Genomic DNA, 22,959 nt, shown 5'->3' with positions numbered 1-22,959 from the left:
AATGATTAAGTTGCCATAATATAGTTGTTGGCATCTAATTATTAGTTACAATACTATAATCCTGTAAGGTGCTAAGTGAGTTCTGGAAAAGCTGTTCTTGAGCAAAATGGGACTGAGTCAAAAACCCACTGAAGTCAGAGGAAAGATTCCCATGGACCTCGGTAGACTTTAGATCAGGCCCAGTGTTTGCCCTCTTTGGGGAGTTCCTATAGCACAAGAAGTTCTGACACAGAAACGGTATGGCCAGTCCTGTTGTAGACCATGGGTGAGAACAACGTAACCCGAGGCAAAGCCTGAAGATTTATCACTTCTAAAGCATTCCAGAGTTAGTTCTAATCCCCAGCAATCTAGCATTTTAGCATTATCATCTAAGTTGAGGTGTTAGTTTTTTGTTTATTTGTTTAAATTCTGTGAGTGGATTTATTGTTTGTGAAGGTGAGGGATGAATATTACTGGCTGGAGATTAAAGTTTGCACCTTATTGCTCACTCGTTGACCTGTAAGACGCCTGTTATTGTAGACCTGGGCTACTGCCTCTGACTACAGGCTGCCCCTTGTGTGTGCAATTTTCACTCCTCACCTGATCCAAACTAGACAATCTAGGCCGGGGTCTCAAATTCAATTTACCTTAGGGCCAATGCCAGTCCTCAAATCCTCCCAGCAGGCCAATAATGCCACTCATGCCACCCAGAACCCGCCCCCCCAAAACTCTGCCTCCCCCACTTGCCTAAGGCTCTGGGAGAGAGAGTAGGAGGTCTGGGGTAGGGAATTGGAGTGCAGGCTCCGGGAGGGAGTTTGGGTGCAGAAGGGGTGAGAGGTTGGGCTCTGGGAGGGCGTTTGGCTGGGGGAGGGGGTCTGAGGTGCAGGCTCTGGGATGGAGTTTGGGTGCTGGGTGCAGGCTCTGGGATGGGTCAGGGAGTGGGGGTGCAAGAGGAGGGGGTGGGGTTGCAGGCTCAAGGAGGGGGGAGGGGTGCAGGCTTGGGAAGGAGTTTGAGGGTGGGAGAGGGTGTGTGGGGAGGGGGTGCAGGCTCTGGGATAGGGTCAGGGGGTGCGGCGCTTACCTGGGGCTCCAAGGCGGGGCGGGCTGGGGTGCCTTGGTGCGCTGCTGCCCCCAGACACCACCCCTGCAGCTTCCCATTGGCCGCACGGGCGCTCGGGGATGGGGCAGCATGAGGAGGCACAGCCCCGCCCTGGCAGACACGTGGAGCGAGCAGGCAGACGCCACTCAGCTCCGCTGCGCTGCTGGGGCCCCGGGCCATTGTAAATCACCGGGGGGAGACACGCCCGGGGTGGCAGGTGGGGCCAAGGGAGGTGGGGCCCCAAAACTGCTGGAGCCCCACGGGCCACACTGGGGAGGTTTGTGGGCCGCAGAAGCCCTGCGAGTTTGAGACCCCTGATCTTGGCCTTAGAGGCAGTAATAAGGTTTTGTGGGGGGAAAAAACAATTCCTGAAAAGTAACTTTGTGGGGTTGGTTTGTTGCCTCTTACTGATCTCTAGGTTAAAAAGGCTCAGGTTACAAGTAAAGAAATGTTTACTTTTCTAATTTTCAGCTCTTCAGACTCACCCTGCAATCTGAGAGTCATGTTCTATTTCCATTATCTGCATCATCACCACTAAAAAGGGTCAAGGCCTCTGTTACAAGACAGGGCAAATGAGGCCCCTGGATACACCTGTGGTTGGACTTACAACTCTGTTGTTATTGCATGATGCCCTCAGTGATCTTTTGGTTGTGGCGTAGAAGTGCCAGTGATTGGATCTGTTGATGCATGAAAATGAAATAGATTTCAGCTCATTCTCTCTTAGCTCTATCAACTCTGAAGGAGGAGCAGGAGTAAAGTGCAGTAAAAACTTTATTTTTGTCACTATCATTGGTGGATATGACTCTGAATGCATGAAAGGAGCAAATAGATGCTGTTAAGAGTAGAATTGCATTGTAAAATTGTGTGTGTATGTAAATAAAATGTCTGGAATGTTGGTAGAGTGTTACTTCAGTGGATAGCTGAAGTAATGCGATAACCAATGAGAATGAAAATAATTGATCCAATAGAAATCTAGCACACTACTAGATTATCCTATGTCTAATATTAATGATTTGAATTATAAGTACTACTTCAAATTATTAATGTTAGACGTAGGATAATAACACCAAAATTGCACCCAGTCATGTTCCTAAATAACATGAAAATATTTGCAGGTGTGACATTCCTCTGGTGTATTTTGTGGGCTATTACATATCTAGGATTGTTTTGTATATTTTCCCCACTTGTTGAGTTTCTGTTGCACAACTGGGTTTCAGTGGTAATTATCATATGTCTGTTCTGTCACCTCACATCCTGTATATGAAATGAACTGGTGACTACTAAAGATTGCAACGCCGCTCATGGAGATGGTGTTACTGTGCTCGTGTAATGGGCCACTTACATCAGTGGGAGGCAAATTTAAGTTTAGACTCATGCACAACTAGGGCAATGCAAGGCAGCTTTTGTCAGCATCGCTTAGTAGTGTAGACCAGGTCTAAAACCAATCAGAGAGATTGTGAAGCTGAAGGCTTAGGCCAACTCTAGGCCTACGTATCAACTGAGAGTCTCTCAGGCTTAACGCTGGTGGAACGTTATTCAATTTAAGTGATTAAAATTACAGTAAAATATGTAGTGTTTGGACTTTCCTAAATGCTGGTGAACGGACGACTTTAATACTCATGCTCATCTCTGTATTTCTCCTGTTAAGAGTAATATCTATACATGTATGTTATATAACTCTCATATGTCTGGGACAGATTTCATGATAACAAGTCATTGCTGAGTTTTGGTACACCACTTAGAGGAGAGATGGGTCAGTTGATGCCCATTAAAAAGCAACATGTCCAGAGGGAACTCCTTGAGTCTCCGTACAATAGGTAGCAAACAGCTTACGGGACAATGAAGAAGGGGGAACTCCCACACAGGATGACTTCACCGAAGAATTACCTCATGGACTCCTCCCATCACCTTTTGCATCTGTGAGCAAGGGGGTCAGAACAGTCATATGGCAGGGGTTTGGGATAAAAGCTGACTAGTGGAAGGAAACAAGATTCTTTTTACCAGACTGGATCCTAAGAGGCAACAACTTTGTCTGTCAGGTAAAGGACCCTTGGCTGCCATAGCTGGGATAAGCCTCAGAAGCTGAACCTATAAGACTGTTACTTTGATCAGAAGTTTTATAAAATAATAACCGAAGTTTGTCTTTGTCTGTCTCTTCAATATTCTTGTTCAACTGTGTCTTGCTACATTTTTATTTAAAATGAATAAAGCCTAGATAAGTTTATTACAGGTTCGGACTTAGTGTTGTCTTATTGGATAGGGAGATATGAGGAGGAACTGACCAATGGCATGTGTTTGGTCCTTCAGGAACAGAGGAACTCAGATTTTCTGTGATGATATGTTGAAAGGGGTCTGATATCACCTGGGTACATTTACTTGGTATCAAGAAGGACTGTGATTTTCAAAGGGACTGTTTAAATTTGATATTAAGGCTGGCAAAAGCAGAGGGAGTTATTAAGCAGTGTGGTTAACTTTCCTGTTGTTGAACAGTCTGCTCTGACATGGAACCCAGTGTTGAGATAGCAAGGAGAGTGACAGAGACAGGGTGTTAAGCCTCTAATGTGTGTGTGTGTGTGTTTATGTTGCACATTTAATAGCACTTTTGTGTATAGTCAGTTTAAGTGTTCCACCAGTATAGTCAGGTGGTCCCCTGTTGTTTGTGTGGATCTGTCGCATGGCAACAGGTGAGAGAAAAAATTTAAAAAATAAGAAAATATGATCGTAAAACCACAAAAATTGTCAGAGGGATACAAGGGCAGGTGTCATGCTTGAAACTACTTTTTACTAAGTGTTTTTTTTTTTAAATTGAGTAGATTACATGTTGCCCATGGTTCTTTGAAATGTTTGCAATTTTGGTCACACTTTATAATGTCCACTTATAACTAGTTTAAGGGGTTATAAATGACTAATTGCTAATCAGTTAATTGATTTAACAGCAATTGATTAGCCATGTATTGAGTCCAATGTGTTAACAAATTACTTATAACCATCTATGCAACATAGTGCTCATGTCTGTAGCATGCTTATAACCTCTATTTAGCGATTTCTAAATTATTTATAAATGTACCATATAATATAAGGTGTGACCACATTTTTAATAGCGGGTCAAAGTAATTGAGAACAAATGCAATAATTGTAACCAAGGTAAAGTTTGAATGTTTAGAACTTCTTTCATTGAAAGCCCATTCACAGGTAAAGGGAGTTTTTTCTATGTACCAGCAAGAGTATCTAGTACAATATGATGGCTATGTCCAAGAACACTGGTATTTTGAGTCCTTCTAATGCTCTGCTTGATGTTTCATCCAATTTTGCAGCGTGCCTTCTGGATTTGAAGGTATGAAGGAACAGGAAATCTGCAACAAAATAATGGCCAAAATGCTGGAAAACTATAATACCTTGTTTGAGCTGGAGCACACAAAGAAGGATGATGAAAATCATGCATGTGAAGAGCTAGCAAGAATTATTTTAGTGAAAGTGAGTACCTGTAATATTGCCCTTTCAGTTTTGATGCAATGCTGTGATACAGGTGAGACCATGCAGGGTGCAGTCTAGAATTCTTCACAAGCTGGATGGGAGGCATTGATACTGGTATAATACATTTCTCTGATATTGACCTTCATATGCTGCTACCACTATTTCAGTCTTCTAATGACTCTGTCGTTTAGCAGGTCATTTTTCTACTGCCATTTGCCTTTTGATGCCCTGGGAGTTTATTCTATTTAACAAGTTTATTCTCTATTAAATTTAACATAGCGAGTGCCTATGATTAAACAGGAAACATCTCTAATAATTTCATTTAGTTAAAATAAAAAGGTGGATCTAAGAGTGGTGGGGTGGAGGGGGTGACGGAGGTCCGTGTCCAAGACAAGCGAGTATAATGCCCAGGGGCCACCTTGGCAAAGGTTCAGTCATGCACCGACCTAAAACATCATAGTCCCTCACCACTGACTTGCAGTAAAGAAAGTATCACCTTCCTGGAAAGACCTGTACTTCTGGAAGCAATTAACTGTAGACCTGTGGCTAATGTTTGGTGTTATTCACAGTCAATTTGGTATGATCTAACCAAACACTCGGGCAAAAAGAATAAGAGCAACCTGTTTACTCAAAGCTGCATAACTACTTAATGGGCCCTTTGACGGTGTGTGTTCTGCCATTCCTGAAAGTCACCTTCCTTGTATCCTGGCAAGTGTCCCTAAACCTGCTGATTGTGTAATAAATTCTAGATGGCGCAGTGGAACTTAAAAAAGGAATGATAATAAATTAGTTCAGTATGCAGGAGAAAGTCCATGAGGTTCCAGATTACAAAAACTCATGCATCAGCAGAAGGTAGCAGCACATTGCTCCCTGTCACAAAAATACAATTACTTTACAGATTTATTGACTTGCTCCGGGTCACACAGTCCAGCAACTTGCATGTGGTTTGTGTGCAAAGTCAATTCTTCTTGCAAAGCTATTGAGTAATTCCCATCTACCATTGGCTAGTGGGAGATTTACAATAATTGCAGTGTTTGCACAAGTGAAGAGTTTTTGGTCCAAATTCTGATCCGATTTACACCCTCCTGCAATCCCGTTAAACTCTGATGTTGCATGGGGTATGAACCAAGACAGAATCTGGTGCAGCAAGCATTGGCTACAATTTGAAAATGCAGGTATGCCAGAGCCTTCCAGCTCCTCTTTGCCGGGTCCAGTTGGTTCATCCTAGGGTGCCAGTCTCAGTGGCCTCCCAACCCTCATTCCACATGGAGAAGAGCAGCAGCTGGGGGGAGCCTTTGCAGCCTCCTGACATCATCATTTCCTGGACTCTGAAATCTGGACATGGGGTATTTCCATCCCGTTCATCATTATCTGTTTTGCCATTGGTTGTACTACCCTTGCATCCAACTCCCTCTCCTGCCGTTGCAGTCCTGCAGGTGCCCAGCCTCACCTTCCCAGTCCACAGTGCCCATCTCTCCCCTTCCCTGCCTCTTCGCTTCTCCCTCTTTCCTCCCTTCATCCCACAATTCCTGTCCTTATACTTTAACCCCAACTTGTCCTTCTGCCCCCAATCCAAATTTAAATTTATATAGTAAAAATAAAACAAATGTTGTAAAATAACCACTTTGTGCTATCAGGCCCTGGTCTCTCCTACCCCTGATCATTGTGTCTGTATGTTATATATTTTCCTCCACCCTTTTTGGTGTATTTTTAGCGTTGTTTCCTCCTAGGTGTGTGCTGCGACACTAGGGTACTGGGACACGATTCTGTGGGAATCCTTTATTTTGAAACGCTACATGAAGAGACCAGGGGATGGGAACAGAGGGGTAAATAGGTGAAGAAAATGAATTAAAAAATGTTTCTCCAGCACTGGTTTAGACTTTTAAAAACATCAGTGTTGGCACAGAAAGATTCCTGATGCAGAGCTGGGGGCAAGCGCCAAGGGCCTTGGACAAAGGCCTTTTGTATTTTTGTATGGTTCTGTGCCTCTATTTTGTTGCTGAAAGGTGGCGTGGAAATCAGGAACCTGCTTTTAGACAGAGCCTTAGTATAGATTTTTTTTTTCTTTTCTTTTCTTCCCCGTATCTTCTCTGTCTTTCATGAGTGCATTTCAGACACGTGATTGCCAGCTGTCCTCACATCCTGCATACGTAATGCTCTACTTTTAGAACAGGCACCAGGCCTATTCTAGGTATTTGGTGATAAAACATGATACAAGGGGATTATGGCTTTTGCCATCACTTCCCACTTAGGGACTGCAGCATCTTCCCTTGAACTCCGTTATGCTCATCACCTTCTTGACCTCATGTGACACATGACGCCCTGTGGCCTGGATATCTTAAGATCTGCCCAAACTACAAATAAAACCTTTTGCTTCCTTAAAGGAAGGGAATATGCTCTTTTTAAAACTAAAAACGTGGATCAGTCGACCAAGGCCATGCAAAAATCACAGGTGGTTTTTGAGTTGCATTTTGAAAAAACTCTTGAATGCAAAAACCATGCAAGATGCAAAGCATTTAAAACTCAGCACCTCGTAGTTTTATTATTGTACAAAGTGCAAGAGTTTTGAAAAATTCAGTGTTTTGGAGGAAACCAAAAGTAAATAGCTTTATGAGAAGGAAAAAAGAGAAGTGACTCCACAATGCTATAACAATGTAAAATATCAAAGGCGAGATTGTGACTCTTGCTGTGTGCCTGCACAGGGCCGGGGGGGCCTAGTGAGCATCTTCATCCCTGCATGTGTTTCACCTCTCTCACAGATGGGCAAGGGTGGGGACAGGACATTGGCTCCACTCCCCTACGTGCTCAGCTGCCATGCACAGGAATATAAGATGTGCCAAGGAAAGGGTTGGCTTTCCCCATGGATCAGTAGGGAAGCAGGGACTGAATGAAGACTTTCCAAGTTACAGTTGAGTCCCTGCTTTGCTCGCTCCTGGGACAGTACAGCTGCATGCTGCCTGTTACTCAGGCCATATTGTAAGATTATAATCTCAAAGCAATGAAAAAATCATCAAGGCTGTTCCTTAATTTTCGGTACCCTTCAATGACCTTGAGAGAGTTTCTGGACCACTATCATATAGTGGCATAATTATCAAATTGGGGGTGACTCCTTTCTGTGGTATTTGCCAGCCTAAAAATAAGAGAGAAACTAGTAGAGTAGGTGCACATTAACAAAAGGGTTGTGTGTACAGATTAGATACCTATCTTGTGTTGCATACCTCTGATTTACAAGAACCATAAAATAAGACCTCAGTGCACCCTCCTAATTTCGGCATTTGTGGAGTAGTGTCACATCAGAACTTGGATTCCTTGACCATCCATCCAGGAAAGAGGACAGCATAACTGGACTGCTGTGTCTGAATTGCACTGTGCGTATATGTGTGCTAAAAGAAAATGTTACTCATGTTCTGCTTTATAGCAGAATTCTCAGCGTGTTTAGATATGGTCTTGACTCAGTTTTGTGGCATTAAACTGAAAAATAACGTACATAATTAAAATATAAATCAATTTCCCATTTCATTATTGCAATTTATCACCTGACCTGTGAATAAACTTGTTTAAGAAACCTACCCAATAATAATGCTTCCTTCCATTTTTATGTAGTTCCTTTCATTCTAGAGGATCTCAAAGTGCTGTTCAAACTGCAATTATAGACAGTCTAATAATACAGTTAGCCATTGTTATGCAGCCACATCTGTGATGAAATGTGACAACTGATTAGCAGTGATCAATAATGCTAATTGTTATGAATCCCAACAGTTATGAATTGGAAGTGAAGAATGTCTTTATTCAGTTTGAACTGAGGAGGGAATCTAGGCAGGCAGAATATAATTACCCCAGTGAGTCTTGCCACATAACTACTTCTACAAAAAAAATATAGTGGGATTTTTAATTACCAGAAACCATCAAGACCTCAGTCTTACATTGTATCTCAGGTGAAAGGTGACACTCCAGTAGCAGGGTGACTCTCAGCAACATGCTAAGGCCTTGGTTGAGTGCTGACTTGGATGGCAAAGTGCAACCTGGCTCCCGGCCACGCAAAGTTTTTTCCTTTGGAGGTCTCCCACCCAAATATCTTTTTAGCAGAACACTTTAAATTTGTAATCACTGACCAGCTGACAGCACAGAGATGAAAATGCCTGCACTGAAACACAATAGAACCTGCTTAAGCAGTGGGTTGAACAGGGCTTGATGCTGCTCCTCGTTTAGCTATAGGAGATGTGGCAAAGCCTTGGAACTGTCCTTTTCTTCCCTTTTTAGTGACAGAGCAGACAGCCCCTGTTTGCCTGGATGCAAAATACCAAGTAAACTCTGTTTATAAAATTACAAGTAATCTCTAGTTTCAGAGTAGCAGCCGTGTTAGTCTGTATTCGCAAAAAGAAAAGGAGTACTTGTGGCACCTTAGAGACTAACCAATTTATTTGAGCATAAGATTTCGTGAGCTATATTTCATACAGTTCATGCATCCGATGAGGAGGGGAAGTTAGTTAGGGGATTTGAAACTGTGGAGTGATATGAAAACTGATCTCCTGCCAGCTTTTTCTTTTTAGGTGGTCTGTAGTTTTCCCTTCACCCATTTCTACTATTCAGCTAAATGGTTCCACTTCACATAGGGATTAGCTGGCAAACCAGATTTCTGCACTTGGTGCTTTAAATCACAGCAGTGTTCTAGCAGATGTGTGTGCTGCTAGCCCAGCATCATGTCCACTGTTGGTCTATGAATGCTTAGTTAGATTTTTGTGAGAGAACTATCCAGTGCGATTGTGTTTGGAAATGAAATCGTTTGGGGCCTGATCCTCAAGGTGCTGAGCACTCTGGGCCCAGTCCAGTGAGGCAAAATACTTAAGCATGTGCCTTACTTTAAGAGTATGAGTGATCCCATTGACTGCAATCTTAGCCACATGCTTAAATACTTAATTGGATCAGGCCAGAGGGCTCAGCCCCTTGCAGAATCAAGCATGTTATCTCCAGGTAGAACAATGAAGGTGGAGGTTCAAAAGTAGTTAGTGTTGGTCTAACTTTGCTCCCATTGAAGTCAGTGGTAAAACTCCATTTCCACTTCGTACTTTTGCAAACCCCACCCTGAGGTTACTGGACAGAAAACATCCTGCACACAGCAATTTTTAAAATAATAGTCTCCCTCCCTTTCCTCAGCCCTCTTCTCACAAGTATGTAAAACAGCCTAAGCACTTCTATGACAATGGCCAGAAAGAGTTTCCCAAAACTGTCCCCTTGGGTGGCTGGTGGTGAAGTCCCTCACTTCCTCCCTAATTTTAATCAACTGATCTTCCCCTTCACTCATCTCTGCTGAGATACTGGACATTATATATGTAACAAACACAAACAAGTTGTCCCTCCACTGGTCAGGAAAAGAAGGACCCGTGCTCTAGTCCCAAATGTGTGTCTTCCCCTGGGAAGCTTTTGAAGTTCTGAACAGCTTCCTTCTAATTATGTCCAGTTTAATATTTTTCCGTGCCATTCTAACATTGTACAAAGGCCAGAGTTTTCTAAAGGGCTCCGCATTGGCCTAACTCTTCTCCCATTGAAGTCCGTGGGAATTGATCCTGTTTGAAAATCCCTCCTTAAGGCTATAGTAGCCCTGATGAACCTTGCAGGCTTCTTTTCTTTCTGTATTACCATATTTGGACAAGACAACAACCGGTCTCTCTCACCTGGCCTACAGAGCAATCAGCGTTTATGATAGCAGACTCAAATAAGAGAGCAGAGAGCAGTGTGGAGAAAAGCACCTGTGAATATCTTTCTTTGGCTTTCTGGGTAATGTTTCCTTGTTTAGTGACTATTGTACTTCAGTGTTATCCACCAATGAGCAGATGGGCATATTTATAATAGGAGCAAAAAGTGATTAGCTAGGGTGACATTTTAAGATGAGAGCTGACAGGAAATGAGCAGTATGAAATGTGTAAGGGAAAGTTTACAAGCCTCCAAATGCTTCACCTACAGCAGTGTGTTTAATGCCAAGGGGGGGAAAGGAATGCTATTATGTTTAGTCTATGTATAAGTCAAGTAGGAATGGGAAAGATCAGATGATCCTCAAATAATCACATGTATAATTTTGGCATCTCTTTTGAATGCTCTTGACTCAGGAGCTTTAAGTATTATTATTTATTATCAATAATACTTAATTATTTGTATTACTTTAGCACGTGGGAGCCCTATTAATAAACCAGGATCCCACTGTACTACACCCTGTACTTACATAAAACAGAGTTATTGTTTTCGTGTTATTAATACATAAGAGTTCATTTAGTTGAATTTAGCTGAAGCACTTGCAAAATTATAAAGCAATAGATAGTGGTGTTGCTAACGTCAGGTCTATGCTGCTTGTTGGCATAGCTTTATTAATTAGGGAAGTGAAAATCACATCCCTAACCCTCATAGCTATGCTCCCTCCCTCCATGTAGACACAACTTAAACCGAAGTATGAGTTGCGGGTATACTTACGTCCCTGGGGGAGCTAGTTTAACGAGCCCTTAATATAATCCTGAAGACATACACAGATCTGCATGTGCACCAAGGATGTAAAATTTCCCTGCACCATGTTTTTGTACATAGAACGCCACTGTGAAGTGACAGACTGCATTGAAATATTCTGTTGTGAGGCTAAAATAGAATACTTAAGGTACAGCAGATCTCAACTATTATTGAATCAGGTGGCAAATCTTTTCCTGCCTCCTTCCATCTCTATTTCTCGGGTACCTTCTTTAAAGAGAACCACCAAATTTTTGTCATTTGAAATCATGAGGGAGCTTTGCCTTTGCTTGGTGCCCTGTTGTGTGTGTGTATATATAAGCAGGCAGGTGCTTGGCAGTAATGCTGAGTGATCTGAGTAAATAGAAAGTTATTTGTGTGTGTGTGCATGTTTATTTTTAAGTATTTTTATTGTCTGTTTATTTTTGGGGTCTCCTTATATTAGGCCAGTTGTGAGCAGTCCCTGCCTATCAGTCTGACAAGAGCTTTAGAAAGAGAGGCACCGAAGTCAACGCCACGAAGCAAGGTACAGTAAAATGGGCATATTTGCAGACACACCATTCTGTTGTGGTTCAGTTTCCCTGCCAGATGGGAAATAAGAATTTTTTTACCTGGTCTTAAAGGGAATGAGAGGTTTTCATGTTGCCAAGATCCCCTTGGTCGTCTTCTTCAGATTCCTCAATCTTCATGCTGCTTCTCATTAATCAGTCACACAATTGATCAGTCAAGTTTCACAGGAACCCTGAGCGATAGATACGTATTATAACCATTTTAAAGTTTGATAAACTTGAGGCCGTGTTTAGAAGAAGGGCATGTTATGAGAAGGCAGACCTACTCTAGACAGGTTAAGTGTAGATATTTTTCACTGTGCGGAGTTCACCAGATTCTGAACTATGGTATTTTGATCTTCACTACTTTTAGGGTGGGATTTTCAAAAGGGCTTAGCATTGATGCAACTCTCCTCCCATTGTGATCAGTGGCAAAACTCCCGCTGACTTCAGTGGGAGCAGAGTTCGGCAGGCACTGTGCACTTGCGAAAATCCCATCATTAAATACGTTCAAGGACAGGTAATGCCTAGTAGCATACTGGCCTGTGTTGGGGTCTGAGTGGAGTCACACCACCCCAGGGGCTGTGTGGGAAGGCAGAATGCTTCCCTGGGTTCCTGGGTACACAGTCCAAGCACAGCTGCTGCACTATTTCTTAAGAGAGTGCCACATGATCTTCTCTGCATTTCTGGCCATTTCTGCTGGCCATTGCGGAGCATGGGGGTTGGGGTCCTTGCCACACCTCTACTGTAGCTCTTTAGGTTGTGGCTTGTGCCCCAGAATGTTCTCGAAGTAAGCAGTCCCTGTTCTCAGGACAGCCCAGTAAGTGCAGTTGTGACTGGTTCCTGTGCAGGTCTGAGAGGGAACAAAAGCTCTAGCTATCGGTTAGACACATTCTGTGTCTCTTCTACCAGGTCCAACCACCCTTAGGCCCCGATTGTCTATACTTAGAGAGAACAAGCTTGCATGTAGTTAATAGCACATTTCCAGTAATTAGAAAAGTCCTATCTTGTGTACGTAGGGAACCTCTGGGACAGTAATTGAACGAACTACGTAAGTACATTTAAAAGTAAGTATTTGGCATTCCAGTAAATTATTTATTTTAAAATTCAAATTGATGAATTCTCTTTGGGCTGTTTCTCTATGGCAAGTTTCTGCTATTGTGCGTGTGCTTGACTTTTAGATCAGCAGCCCAACTTCTACTTTTTCAGGGCTGGCTCAAAGCAAGAGTAACATGAGATGCTAGTCTGGAGAGCCTGAATTTCTCCCACATCTAGGTCATGCTTTTCTTTGAGGTCATGTTCTATTTATGGATTACTTTACAATAAATAGATAAATCAGACACCTGTTCTTAAACCACTCAGAGAGAACAATAAAGGTCCTTAGTGCTGATCCAAGCTTTGCTGTTCCATAAACAAACCCATGTTACAGCACGTACACCTAGCTTTCTGGTAAGTTGCAAGGAATTGTAGCCATGCATTTGCTTTGGCAATGTTTCTTTGCAGGTTTTATTTTAATTTTGATACTGATTCCTTATTTAGCATGACAGTGAGGGTATGTCTACATGGTAGTGTAAGCCCCAGGTTAGTGGGACTCGAATCAGCAGACCCGGGGTTCAAGAACCAAGGGCTTGAGTGTCTACGTTGATTGATTGTTAACCGTACTTTAAGAATTTTCTTACCCGAGTTCGAACCTCGATCTCTGATGTCCACGCTGCAGCACGCAGACCCGAGTCAATCCAACCACATCCCAGAATCCCTAGCACCCTCTTGAAATGTGGCTGCTCTAGCCCTTTGACTGTGATGCATTGTGGGAAAACGTGACTGTCCATCCTGCACATTGCAGGAAGTTTGAACAGCCCGCCAACACATCCTGCCAAGCAGTCATTTTGGTCTTTGCGCTCCTAGCTACGGGACCCAGCAACATGAAGGAGGCATCTTTTGATGAACTTCTCTTGCTTGCACTTTCACTCCTGTGTCAGGAAATTGACAGAGCTTCCGTGAGATGCGGATGCATGGTTCAGCAGTGTTTTCTGACCCACCAAAGGCACCTCACAGACCTTATGATGGAGAAGGAGGAGGACACAGACCTGGCGGACTCAAACTAGTTGTTGCTGCATATGACACTTGGTACAGCCACTTCCGAAGCATGGCCACAAGCACAAATTGGTGGGATCCCATTGTCATGCAGACCTGGGATGACCAGCAGATAGTCCAGAGCCCCCGCATGAAGAAAGGTACACTTCTGGAACTTTGTGAGTCTTGTGCCCTTAGTTTGCCATCCTCAAGTTGTACATGAGTACATAAACCACAAAGATGTAGGCTTTTGTGGATAACAGAGGTCAATTTATGAATGTTAGCGGGGTGCAATGAAAAAGTTCATGATGCCAGGGTTTTTTGCCGGTTGGGAGTCTACATTCACGGATAGGCTGGGACACTATTCCTACCAAATGATATTGTCATAAATTGAATTACTGTCCCCACCATTGGTTTGGAGGACCCTGAATACCTCCTTTTGTCTGGGCTCGTGAAACTGTGTCCTGATTTCCGAGGCCCTGACAGAAGACAGTTTTTAATTACACTCTCAGCAGGTGTAGAATGGTGGTTGAATGTGCTTTGGCAGATTGAAATCCCTCTGGAGGTGTCTGCATATCTGTTTGGATTCCATAGTCATCAGTGCTGTCTGCATTACTGTAGCTTGCTGTGTCTTTGTGATGCCCGAGGGTGAGCTATGTCTCCCTGAATGGACCTGTGACAGCAAAGGGCTGCTGAATGCAACAGGTCACTTCACTGTCTTCACTCGGCACCTGCTGCTGGCTTCCTTCAGGCCCCATGCTGGGTTCTGGGGCCAGTAGGGCTCCATCCTGGCTGACCAGGTCATCCTACACCACCATTGACTCCATGCTCAGCACAGCACCCAATCAAACTCCTCATAAAACGGGTGTGATGATGGGTTGCCTGAGGTGCGGTTCTGGTCTCTCTTTTTTTCTGTACTCAATCTTGAGATGCTTAATCCGCTCCCTGCACTGGTCATTGATCCAGTAAATTTGCATCATTCCTAGTTTCTTCGCTATTTGCTGGTATGAGTGGTCATTCCTGGTCCTCTTACTGAAGTCCATTGTTTTTTCTGGCCTTGCACCAGAGATTTACCAAAATCTGGCTGTGCTCCTGTGACCATGAAGCTGCTTGCTTCACGAAAGACGACTTCTGGTCAGTCTCTACTGCTGGCACAGAAGGCTCTCTCCTGGTGTGTGTGTAACCTGGTGTTTGGAAGCCAATGGAAGTGTTAAATGCTGACTGACCGAGCTGCTGTACTGTACCAAGGGAAAAGGAGTACTTGTGGCACCTTAGAGACTAACCAATTTATTTGAGCATAAGCTTTCGTGAGCTACAGCTCACTTCGTCGGATGCATTCAGTGGAAATGGAATGGATCCGATGAAGTGAGCTGTAGCTCATGGAATCTTATGCTCAAATAAATTTTTTAGTCTCTGAGGTGCCACTAGTATTCCTTTTCTTTTTGCGAATACAGACTAACACGGCTGCTACTCTGAAACTTGTCTTTATAAGGATTGTGGTTAGAGAGGAAGTTGGCCCATGGGACTGTGGGATACTTTTGGTGGACTCCCAAGTCGGGAGGGCTGCCTCTAAACTGCAAAGCAATAGACCCTAACCTGAGAGATTTGTGTGTAGATGGAAATGGGGGTTTGGGCTCAAGCCTGAGTCTCAGCCCTGGCTTATGTTGCAGTGTAAACATCCTGACCGTCATGAGACCTTGAATCATTCTCATTAACTTTGCTTATGGCATCTTAGCTCTTAAGGTGTCAGGTGTGACAGATGCTGAATGTGTGCAGATGGATATGCTAGATGGAAACACATGTGGGTCTTTTGTCTCCTGAACCCACTTGTTGAACTAATAACAGTGGGGGTTACAGTCACAGAAAGGGGACAGCAGAAAACGAGCCACCTTAAAATGTTACTGATGTTCCCTTTCCAAACTCAGGACTCACAAGCTCAACATGTGCTTGCAGGATTGTCTGTTTAACCCTTCATGCATTTATTATTGAATGCCCCTCGATTGCCAAAATGTGTGTTTTGCTGTATGAATATGGAAAAGTCTCTCTGCCTCACACATATAATTAAATAAAATCCCTATCTGGCAACTGTGGAGAGAACACATTTTAAGAACAGAGGAAAATGGGAAATTTTAAAAGTTGACCAATTAAGAGCAACTTGGCAACAGGGAAAGAGTGTATTTTATATGTGTAGCAAAACTTTTTTGTAGATGCTTTTCATTTCCTTATAAAAATGTTGCTACGTTCTCTAGCACCAGTCCCCAACATTCCGGCTTATCAGAGCGTTCCTGCTGTGTTTGGACCATTACTATTGTATGCTGTAGTGTTTTCTAAAAAATGGGTGTCTCCATCTCTTTTTCATCACAGACTACATTTCAAGACCCTTGTGTATGTTTTGTTGCAATATCTATAACAAATGAAGTAGATTAAGGCTGTGTCAAAGCAGAGCAAAGTCCCGTTTATTTTTTTAGTAAGAGATATGGTCTCAGGTAAAAGGCCACATATATATAAATAAAATCTTGGGAGGACAAAAGGAAACGAAAGGAGAACTGAATGTGGGTATTGGTTACACAGTGAAACAGTGGTGATATATATTTGAAAGCTATTTGGCTGCGCTTTTTATTACTTCCATCTCAAAAGTCTCTGTTGTTTGGAAAGATCGTAAAATAGGTTCTGATGCACCTTAACTTTCCTTCCCAGGCCTCAGTAGCAATCGAGATGAAATCAGCATGTTTAAAACAGGAGTTTTTATACCTCATTATATGCCTTGTTAATCATTCTTTTATCTAAACAACTTTGCTTAAATAATTTCCTCTTTCAACAAGGATGTTTTTTCTTTTCCTGTGAAGCTGAAAGCAAATAGGTTCACATAGTGGGGGATGGGGTGTGGAACACTAGTGGCAGCAGAGGGGGTTTTCATGCTTATGTTAAATCGCTGTGCGTGTTTGGTTTTACCCAGAAGAAAACTTACCACGGTGGTGGTTTCATGAACAGATAAATGAATAAAAATGAGTTAAGAATCTAAGAATGGCCATACTAGGTCAGACACAGTGGTCCATTCTGTTTTCCGACAGTGGCCAATGCTGGGTGCTTTAGAGGGAATGAACAGAACAGGGCAATTTATCGAGTGATCCATCCCCTGTTGTCCGGTCCCAGCTTCTGGCAGTCAGAGGTTTAGGGACACTCAGAGCATGGGGTTGTGTCCCTGACTACCTTGGCTAATAGCCACTGATGGACCTATTGATGGCGTTGTTCCTTTCAGCTAGCTTTCTTGACTTCTCGGCAGCCCTTTGTTTTGAGAGAACTCTGCTGCACTAGGACTGCACCCCGCTCCCCCCATCCCTTTTTTTTTTAGGTCAGCATTTTAACTTAAGGACTTATTGCTATAAGATTAAAGTTGTGTCTGTTTGAACATGGTTCTTTGTGCTGAGAAGGGAGTGTTAAAGCAAGGGGCTGGACGTCGAGGCTCGGGTTCTGTTCCAAGCGCTCTTTGACCCTGGCCAATCTATTCAGGCTCAGTTGTTGTTTTTTTTCCAAAGGAGTCCAAGGGAGTCAGATACCCAAATCCCACTGAAATTTGATGGGAGTTGTTCGCCTAATTCCCTTAGGCTGCTTTGAAATTCCCAGGCTTAGCCTCTTTGTACCTTAATTTAGCTGTCGAGAATAGGTAAAGATTATTACCATCTCACAGGGCTGCTGTGAAGCTTAATTCATTAGGGCTCAATAGTGAACCACTTTACACAACCATGCAGGGGAGAGAGGTGGAGTAAACTGCCCTCTTACTTCCTTTGGTGAGCTACCTTCACTGCATGGGTGGCGGGAAGAGCTTCCATGAAGTAGCTACTCCCTCTTTTATACCCCCACATTGCCACTGGCTAGCACAACTGAGCCAGGGCAGCTGGGGAAGTAGTCTATACCAGGTGTAGATCTGGCACAGATTTTACACGCCCCCCCATCCCCACGCACTCCCAGACTAGTTTTGCAGAAACTGTGTGGCATATTCACTGCTGATACAATGCCGGCACAGCTCCATTGACTTCAGAACAGCAGCCCCACGTTGATATCAGCAGGGAATTTGGCTCTGTGTCTTGAAGAGAAAGTGTTGGTAAAGGTTTGTTTGCTTCCTGACTGATTCTATGTGAGCAGCTCTGACTGGAGAAACCAGTTATTAAGCATTTGGAGATTAAGTCTGCAAATGTCAGTGCTAATCTAAGTTTTCACTAAAAATGGAGAGAGCCATGATGGTTGGTCAAAAAATATTCATAGAGTAACTATTTTAACACGTTTGTGGGTATTTTTAAGATATCACCATTGCTCTGCATTACGGTATTGGAAATGCATTGGTTGTGATTAGATCAACGGCAATAGGGAATGAGGGTTGGTAAACACTGTTAGTTTTGTTTTATTGGTGGACGTTAACTTTCTTCGCTAAATACTATGGAGGTAGTGAGACAGGGTTTACAGTCAGCTTTGCCAGCGTCCCATTTCCAGCCCTATTTTCAGCCGCCCCCCTCCTTCCTGTGTTAATTTCATTAAGTAACCTCCTTTTGGCCTCTCAAAACTCCATGCTTAGTCTCAGAGGAAGGTTGGTTATTTATTTATTTATTTGCCAAGTTCCAAGGAAACGGACCCAGCTGAATGGAGTCGGGGCAAGTCACATTTGAAATGTTGGTAGAAGGATCTAACGTGTTTTGGCATCTGTTAATACCTAAAAAGAGCTTAGTTTTCAAACCTCAAACTTAATATAAACTTAACGCACTTAAGCAACTGCAATACAAAGCAATGGTGTGCTACAGATATAAAAGATCTGTCAGCGTTTCCTTTATAACTCTGCTCTTTTACGGAGAAGCTTTATAGCTCTGAGATTACGCTATATTAAAGGTTGATGCCTGGCAGGCTGTTTACACTTGTTCAGCATTTTGTTTTAAAGGGCAGAGACAAATGTAATATCCTGTCCAGTTTGAGTTTCGTATTGTAACAGGACAATAATGCAAGATACAAACATGTAATATGGACTATTCCTACTGAGTAACGGCAGCCTAAAAAGGAACCAATGGACAGTCTGTACTGTCAAAAATAAATAAATACATGGCTGCAGATCTGCACTATTCAAAGTCTTTTTGTTGTTGCTCTTTACAGTCATAATGCAGAGCCCACAGAAATATTAACAACACACCTTTTGATATGTGGACATCTCAGACCCATCACCAAGCCAGCAGGAGCCATTTTTTTTTTTTTCAGCTATCTTGGCTTCAGTCCAGTCTTCACTGATGTGTGTCACAGAGGAATCGAGTGGGTGCATAATCCCTGCAGAGAGCTCAGCCCCAGGAGGGTCCCCTATGCATTAGCACCGAAGGGGAAGGCCAGGCAGGAGGACCAGTGGAGGCAGAGAATCCATTGGGATGCAGATTCTCCTTTTCCTCCCCAGCTCTGTGAGGTCAGTGTGTGGGGGTGTGGAGCCTGCTCTGCAGCCTGAAGCAGGATTCCCTGGGCAATTGGCAACTGGGGCTAGTAAGAAAGGATTTGTCCCGTAATTTTAAAGTACTTATTGAACATTAAGTCATTGCTAGAAGACTGAGTCCCATCTTGCTTTCTGAGCACTGTCAGCTTTGGGCAGTTAGAAAAATTAGTCTGATTTTTTTTTTCCCCCTTTCAAGAATTAGAAGAGGCCCTTGTGCCCACATGCAAAAGGACCACACTCAATTTTCTGGAAAGGTAGCATCAATCCATTTACCTTACTGAAAAACTGTATAGATAAGAACTGGGATAGCCTGAACTGGTGCAGACTCGATCGATTCTGTGCCTGGGTGGACACAACAGGCTGGCATAGTTGATGCACTTTCAACTCTAACAGCTGTCATCTTTATCAGTGATCGGAGCTAACAGGGAACCTCCTTAGTTTGCTAACGGAGGGGCCCCACTTTTCCCATCTCCCTGGCTCTCCCCGTTCACACAGGCCATCCTCTCCAGATTTGCTCAGCCAGCCGTGTTCCCCTCTCATCCCGCTTTATGACCTCATGTATTGTTCCCACCCCCCTGGTTCTTGCTGTAGCACTCCTTAACCCGTGGTCGAGCTGTGGATCACAGGCTGACTGCCTGCCCTGCACGGTATTCCCCTTTCTCCCTGGCCATGCTCCCCCCTCATGCTGCTCCGTTATCCCCTCTAGGAATGCCCTGGGCTCTACTCTCCTCCTTTCTACCTGCCTTGAGCAATGTCAACTCAATTTCACATCCAGGGATTATTCACCTACAAAATGAGTGGGACGAAAAGTATTCTTGAAGTGATGTAATCTTTTCTAAGCAGGGAGATCTCTGTAGTTAACTGGTTTAAAATAGTATCCAAGTGAGGTCTCTAATACATTGAAAAAGCAGAAACTTCCTTTAGAGTCACTTACGGATCGTGTAAGGAACTTGGGAACATGAGAGAGAGAGATTCTTGGCCAGCGGGATGTTTTTGGTGGTAGGGAGAAGGAGCTCATTGTTTGAGGAAATATACAGTCAGCATGATCTAGGGTACTGGACTGGGACTCGGGAGAACTGGATTCTCTTCTTGGCTTTGCCACTGACCTGCTGTGTGACCCTACATCACTTCTCTCTTTCTACTTCCACTTTTTGTGTGGCTTGTCTATGTAGACTGTGAGCTCTTCAGGGCTCCGTCTTTCACTGTTGTTATTTGTATTGTCATAGTGCATAGAAGCCATAGCCATGAACCAGGACCTTGTTGTGCTAGGATCTGTACAAACCCAGAGCAAAAGGACTGTCCACACTCCATAGAGATTAGCCTTACTTTGTACAGTAGCAAGCACATTGGTTGGGGCCTCTAGATGCTATTGTAATACGAATTATAAATAATAATAATAGTCATTTTGAGCTAAATACATGGTCCAGAAGGGGTTAAGCAAAGCATTTGTTTCCACAGAAGGTCGATTTAAAAAAAAAAAAAAGGGTGGTCTAAAAGTGCCTCAGTTCACGAGCAAGTATGTAAGGGATGACAGAGGTGTCACATCATGCTGACAGATTTGTGACAGGAGTCGCTGCTTATCAAAGAAAGCAAGTTAAATGTACGTTCTCTGCCATTCCTTATTATTATGCACCTACCTGCTTGGGAGGGGAGTGCTGTTAAGTGATATGACCAATAGGTGGATTCTGACAATTTATCATAAGGATATTAGATATTTATTTCAGCCTACCAAGATGTGGACTTACATTGTGGGGTTTTATTACTGGCAGTAAACCCTACATGGGAGAAGTCCCTGCAGGTGCTGTGGGGGCCAACTTCCCCATCCCCAGTTGGCAGAGGGTGTTTTTTTGTAAGAGCCTTGCAAATGATCAGGGTAGTGGGTAATTTTCCAAATGTAAACAAGCTGATTACACAGGTCAGGAATTTAAACATAGTAGAGAATGTACATGCAGAGGTCATCTGGAACTGCTGTTAAGAACACAAAACAAAAGTCCTGCCTTTCAGATGCTAGCCTGAAATCTGGGTGTATATAGCATGGTTTTCCAAGGTTTTTGGCAAGGATGAGGAGAGGATGCAAGTCATCAGTCTTTTCCTCCCACCCCCAGTGAGGCTGTTTGGAAATCTAACGCAAATATTACTTTTAGCTTTGGTAGTCTATAAAGCTGAAGATGGGGAAGACATGCAGGAAGGGAATACTTGAGAGTAAAAAAGAGCAACATGGTGGGATGTCACCTTTTGTGGGAAATTCATCCTTTGTTATTGCTGTCTGTTAAACCTTGATTCAGTATTTGATGTGGTGCTTGCCATGCACCTGTGAAGTATCATAGCCTTTTCCAGGAGTTGTACCAACACTGAATGGAAATATTCTTTTAGAGCCTGTCCAGCAGAAATTCTCCAATTTGGTTTATCAACCAAACTTGTAATCTCATCAAAAAAGATATTAAGTTAATTTGACAGGGTCTATTTTCCATAAACCCATGTTCATTTGAATGAATTACATTTCACTCCTTTAGTTCATTATTTATTGAGTCCTGACTCAGCCACTGCATTATTTTGCCTGGTATCAATGACAGGCTGGCAGGCCGATACTTACCTGGCTCATCCTCTTTACCGTAGTTAAAAATTGGCACAACGTTAGCTTTCTTCCAGTCTTCTGGAACTTCCCCGGTGCTCTAAGGCTTATTGAAAATCAACATTAATGGGCCAGCAAGCTCCTCAGTGAGCTCTTTTAAAACTCTTGGATGGAAGCTCTCTGGACCAGCGGATTTGAAAATGTCTAACTTTTTAGTAAGTTCCATTTTAACATTCTCCAGAAATACTAGTGGAATGGAAAGAGTGTTATCACCATCATTCTTTTTCCCCCCTCAAATACAGAACTGAAATATTTATTGAACACTTCTGTCTTTTCTGCACTGTTATGGATAATTCTACCATTTCCATCTAGTAATGGACTGATACCATTCTCAGGATTTTTTTTTTATCCTAATATATTTTAAAAACTCCTTATTGTCCTTAACTCTCCTGGCCATAGATTTCTCCTTGTGTCTCTTGGCTTCTCTTATCAATTTTCTACCATTCCTAACTTCTGATTTATATTCATTACTGTCAACCATCCCTTTTGTCCATTTGTAATATATATATTAATTTTTTTACAGCTCCCTTTGCTTCCCCTCTAAACCAGGTTGTTTTTTTTTTTTTTAATCCTCGCTGTGGCCTGTGGGTTTTTGTGGCATCTAGGAAGGTGTTCTTAAATGATTTCCAATTGTCATTCACGTTTTTCTGATTAAATTCTTTCTCCCAGCTGATTTGGCTCATACTTGTTTTCAGGTTTGTGAAATTGGCCCTATTAAAGCACCAAGTATATATATCACTCGTCTGGACTTTATTCTGCTTGCATATTATAAATGTGATCAAGTCATGATCACTTGTACCTAAGCTACCATTAAATTTTAGTTGTGTGATCAGTTCCTCTTTATCTGTTACAACAAGGTCTAAGATAGAATTCCCCTATGTTGGCGGCAACACTTTGTGAGTTAGGAGATTGTCATCTATAATGTTTAGAAATTCCAATAATATTTTAGTATTGGCAGCATGAGACCTGCAGCATATGTCACTCAGATTGAAGTTCCCCATGATCACACAGTTCCAGCCCACCCCCCACCCACCCCCGCTTTGTAAATAGGTGCTTAATGAAGCTGTCATCCTGCTCCCTAGTTTGATTTGGTGGTCTGTAGTAGACACCGACTGGTACCTCATATTGTGCTTGATCTGTTAGGACCTAGGACCAAACTTTTTGGCCTGAGGGCCACATTGGGTTTCCAAAATTGTATGGAGGGCCG

At 43.0% G+C, this 22,959-nt stretch overlaps 1 protein-coding gene across 1 annotated transcript in view; it reads left to right on the top strand.

Moving 5' to 3' along the window:
* The window catches only part of FAM13A (family with sequence similarity 13 member A), a 188,753-nt gene that overhangs the window by 31,253 nt on the left and 134,541 nt on the right, over positions 1-22,959 (top strand). The window contains exons 5-6 of the mRNA XM_077815021.1: positions 4,393-4,552; positions 11,487-11,567. Coding sequence (XP_077671147.1) covers positions 4,393-4,552; positions 11,487-11,567 — 241 coding nt within the window. The remainder of the gene's footprint in view (positions 1-4,392; positions 4,553-11,486; positions 11,568-22,959) is intronic.

This window comes from Eretmochelys imbricata, chromosome 4 (genome assembly GCF_965152235.1).
Source record: "Eretmochelys imbricata isolate rEreImb1 chromosome 4, rEreImb1.hap1, whole genome shotgun sequence".
In the NCBI taxonomy this organism is placed as follows: Eukaryota; Metazoa; Chordata; order Testudines; family Cheloniidae; genus Eretmochelys; species Eretmochelys imbricata.
The sequence above is the reverse complement of the archived record's forward strand: the minus strand, read 5'-3'. Positions and strand labels throughout refer to the sequence as shown.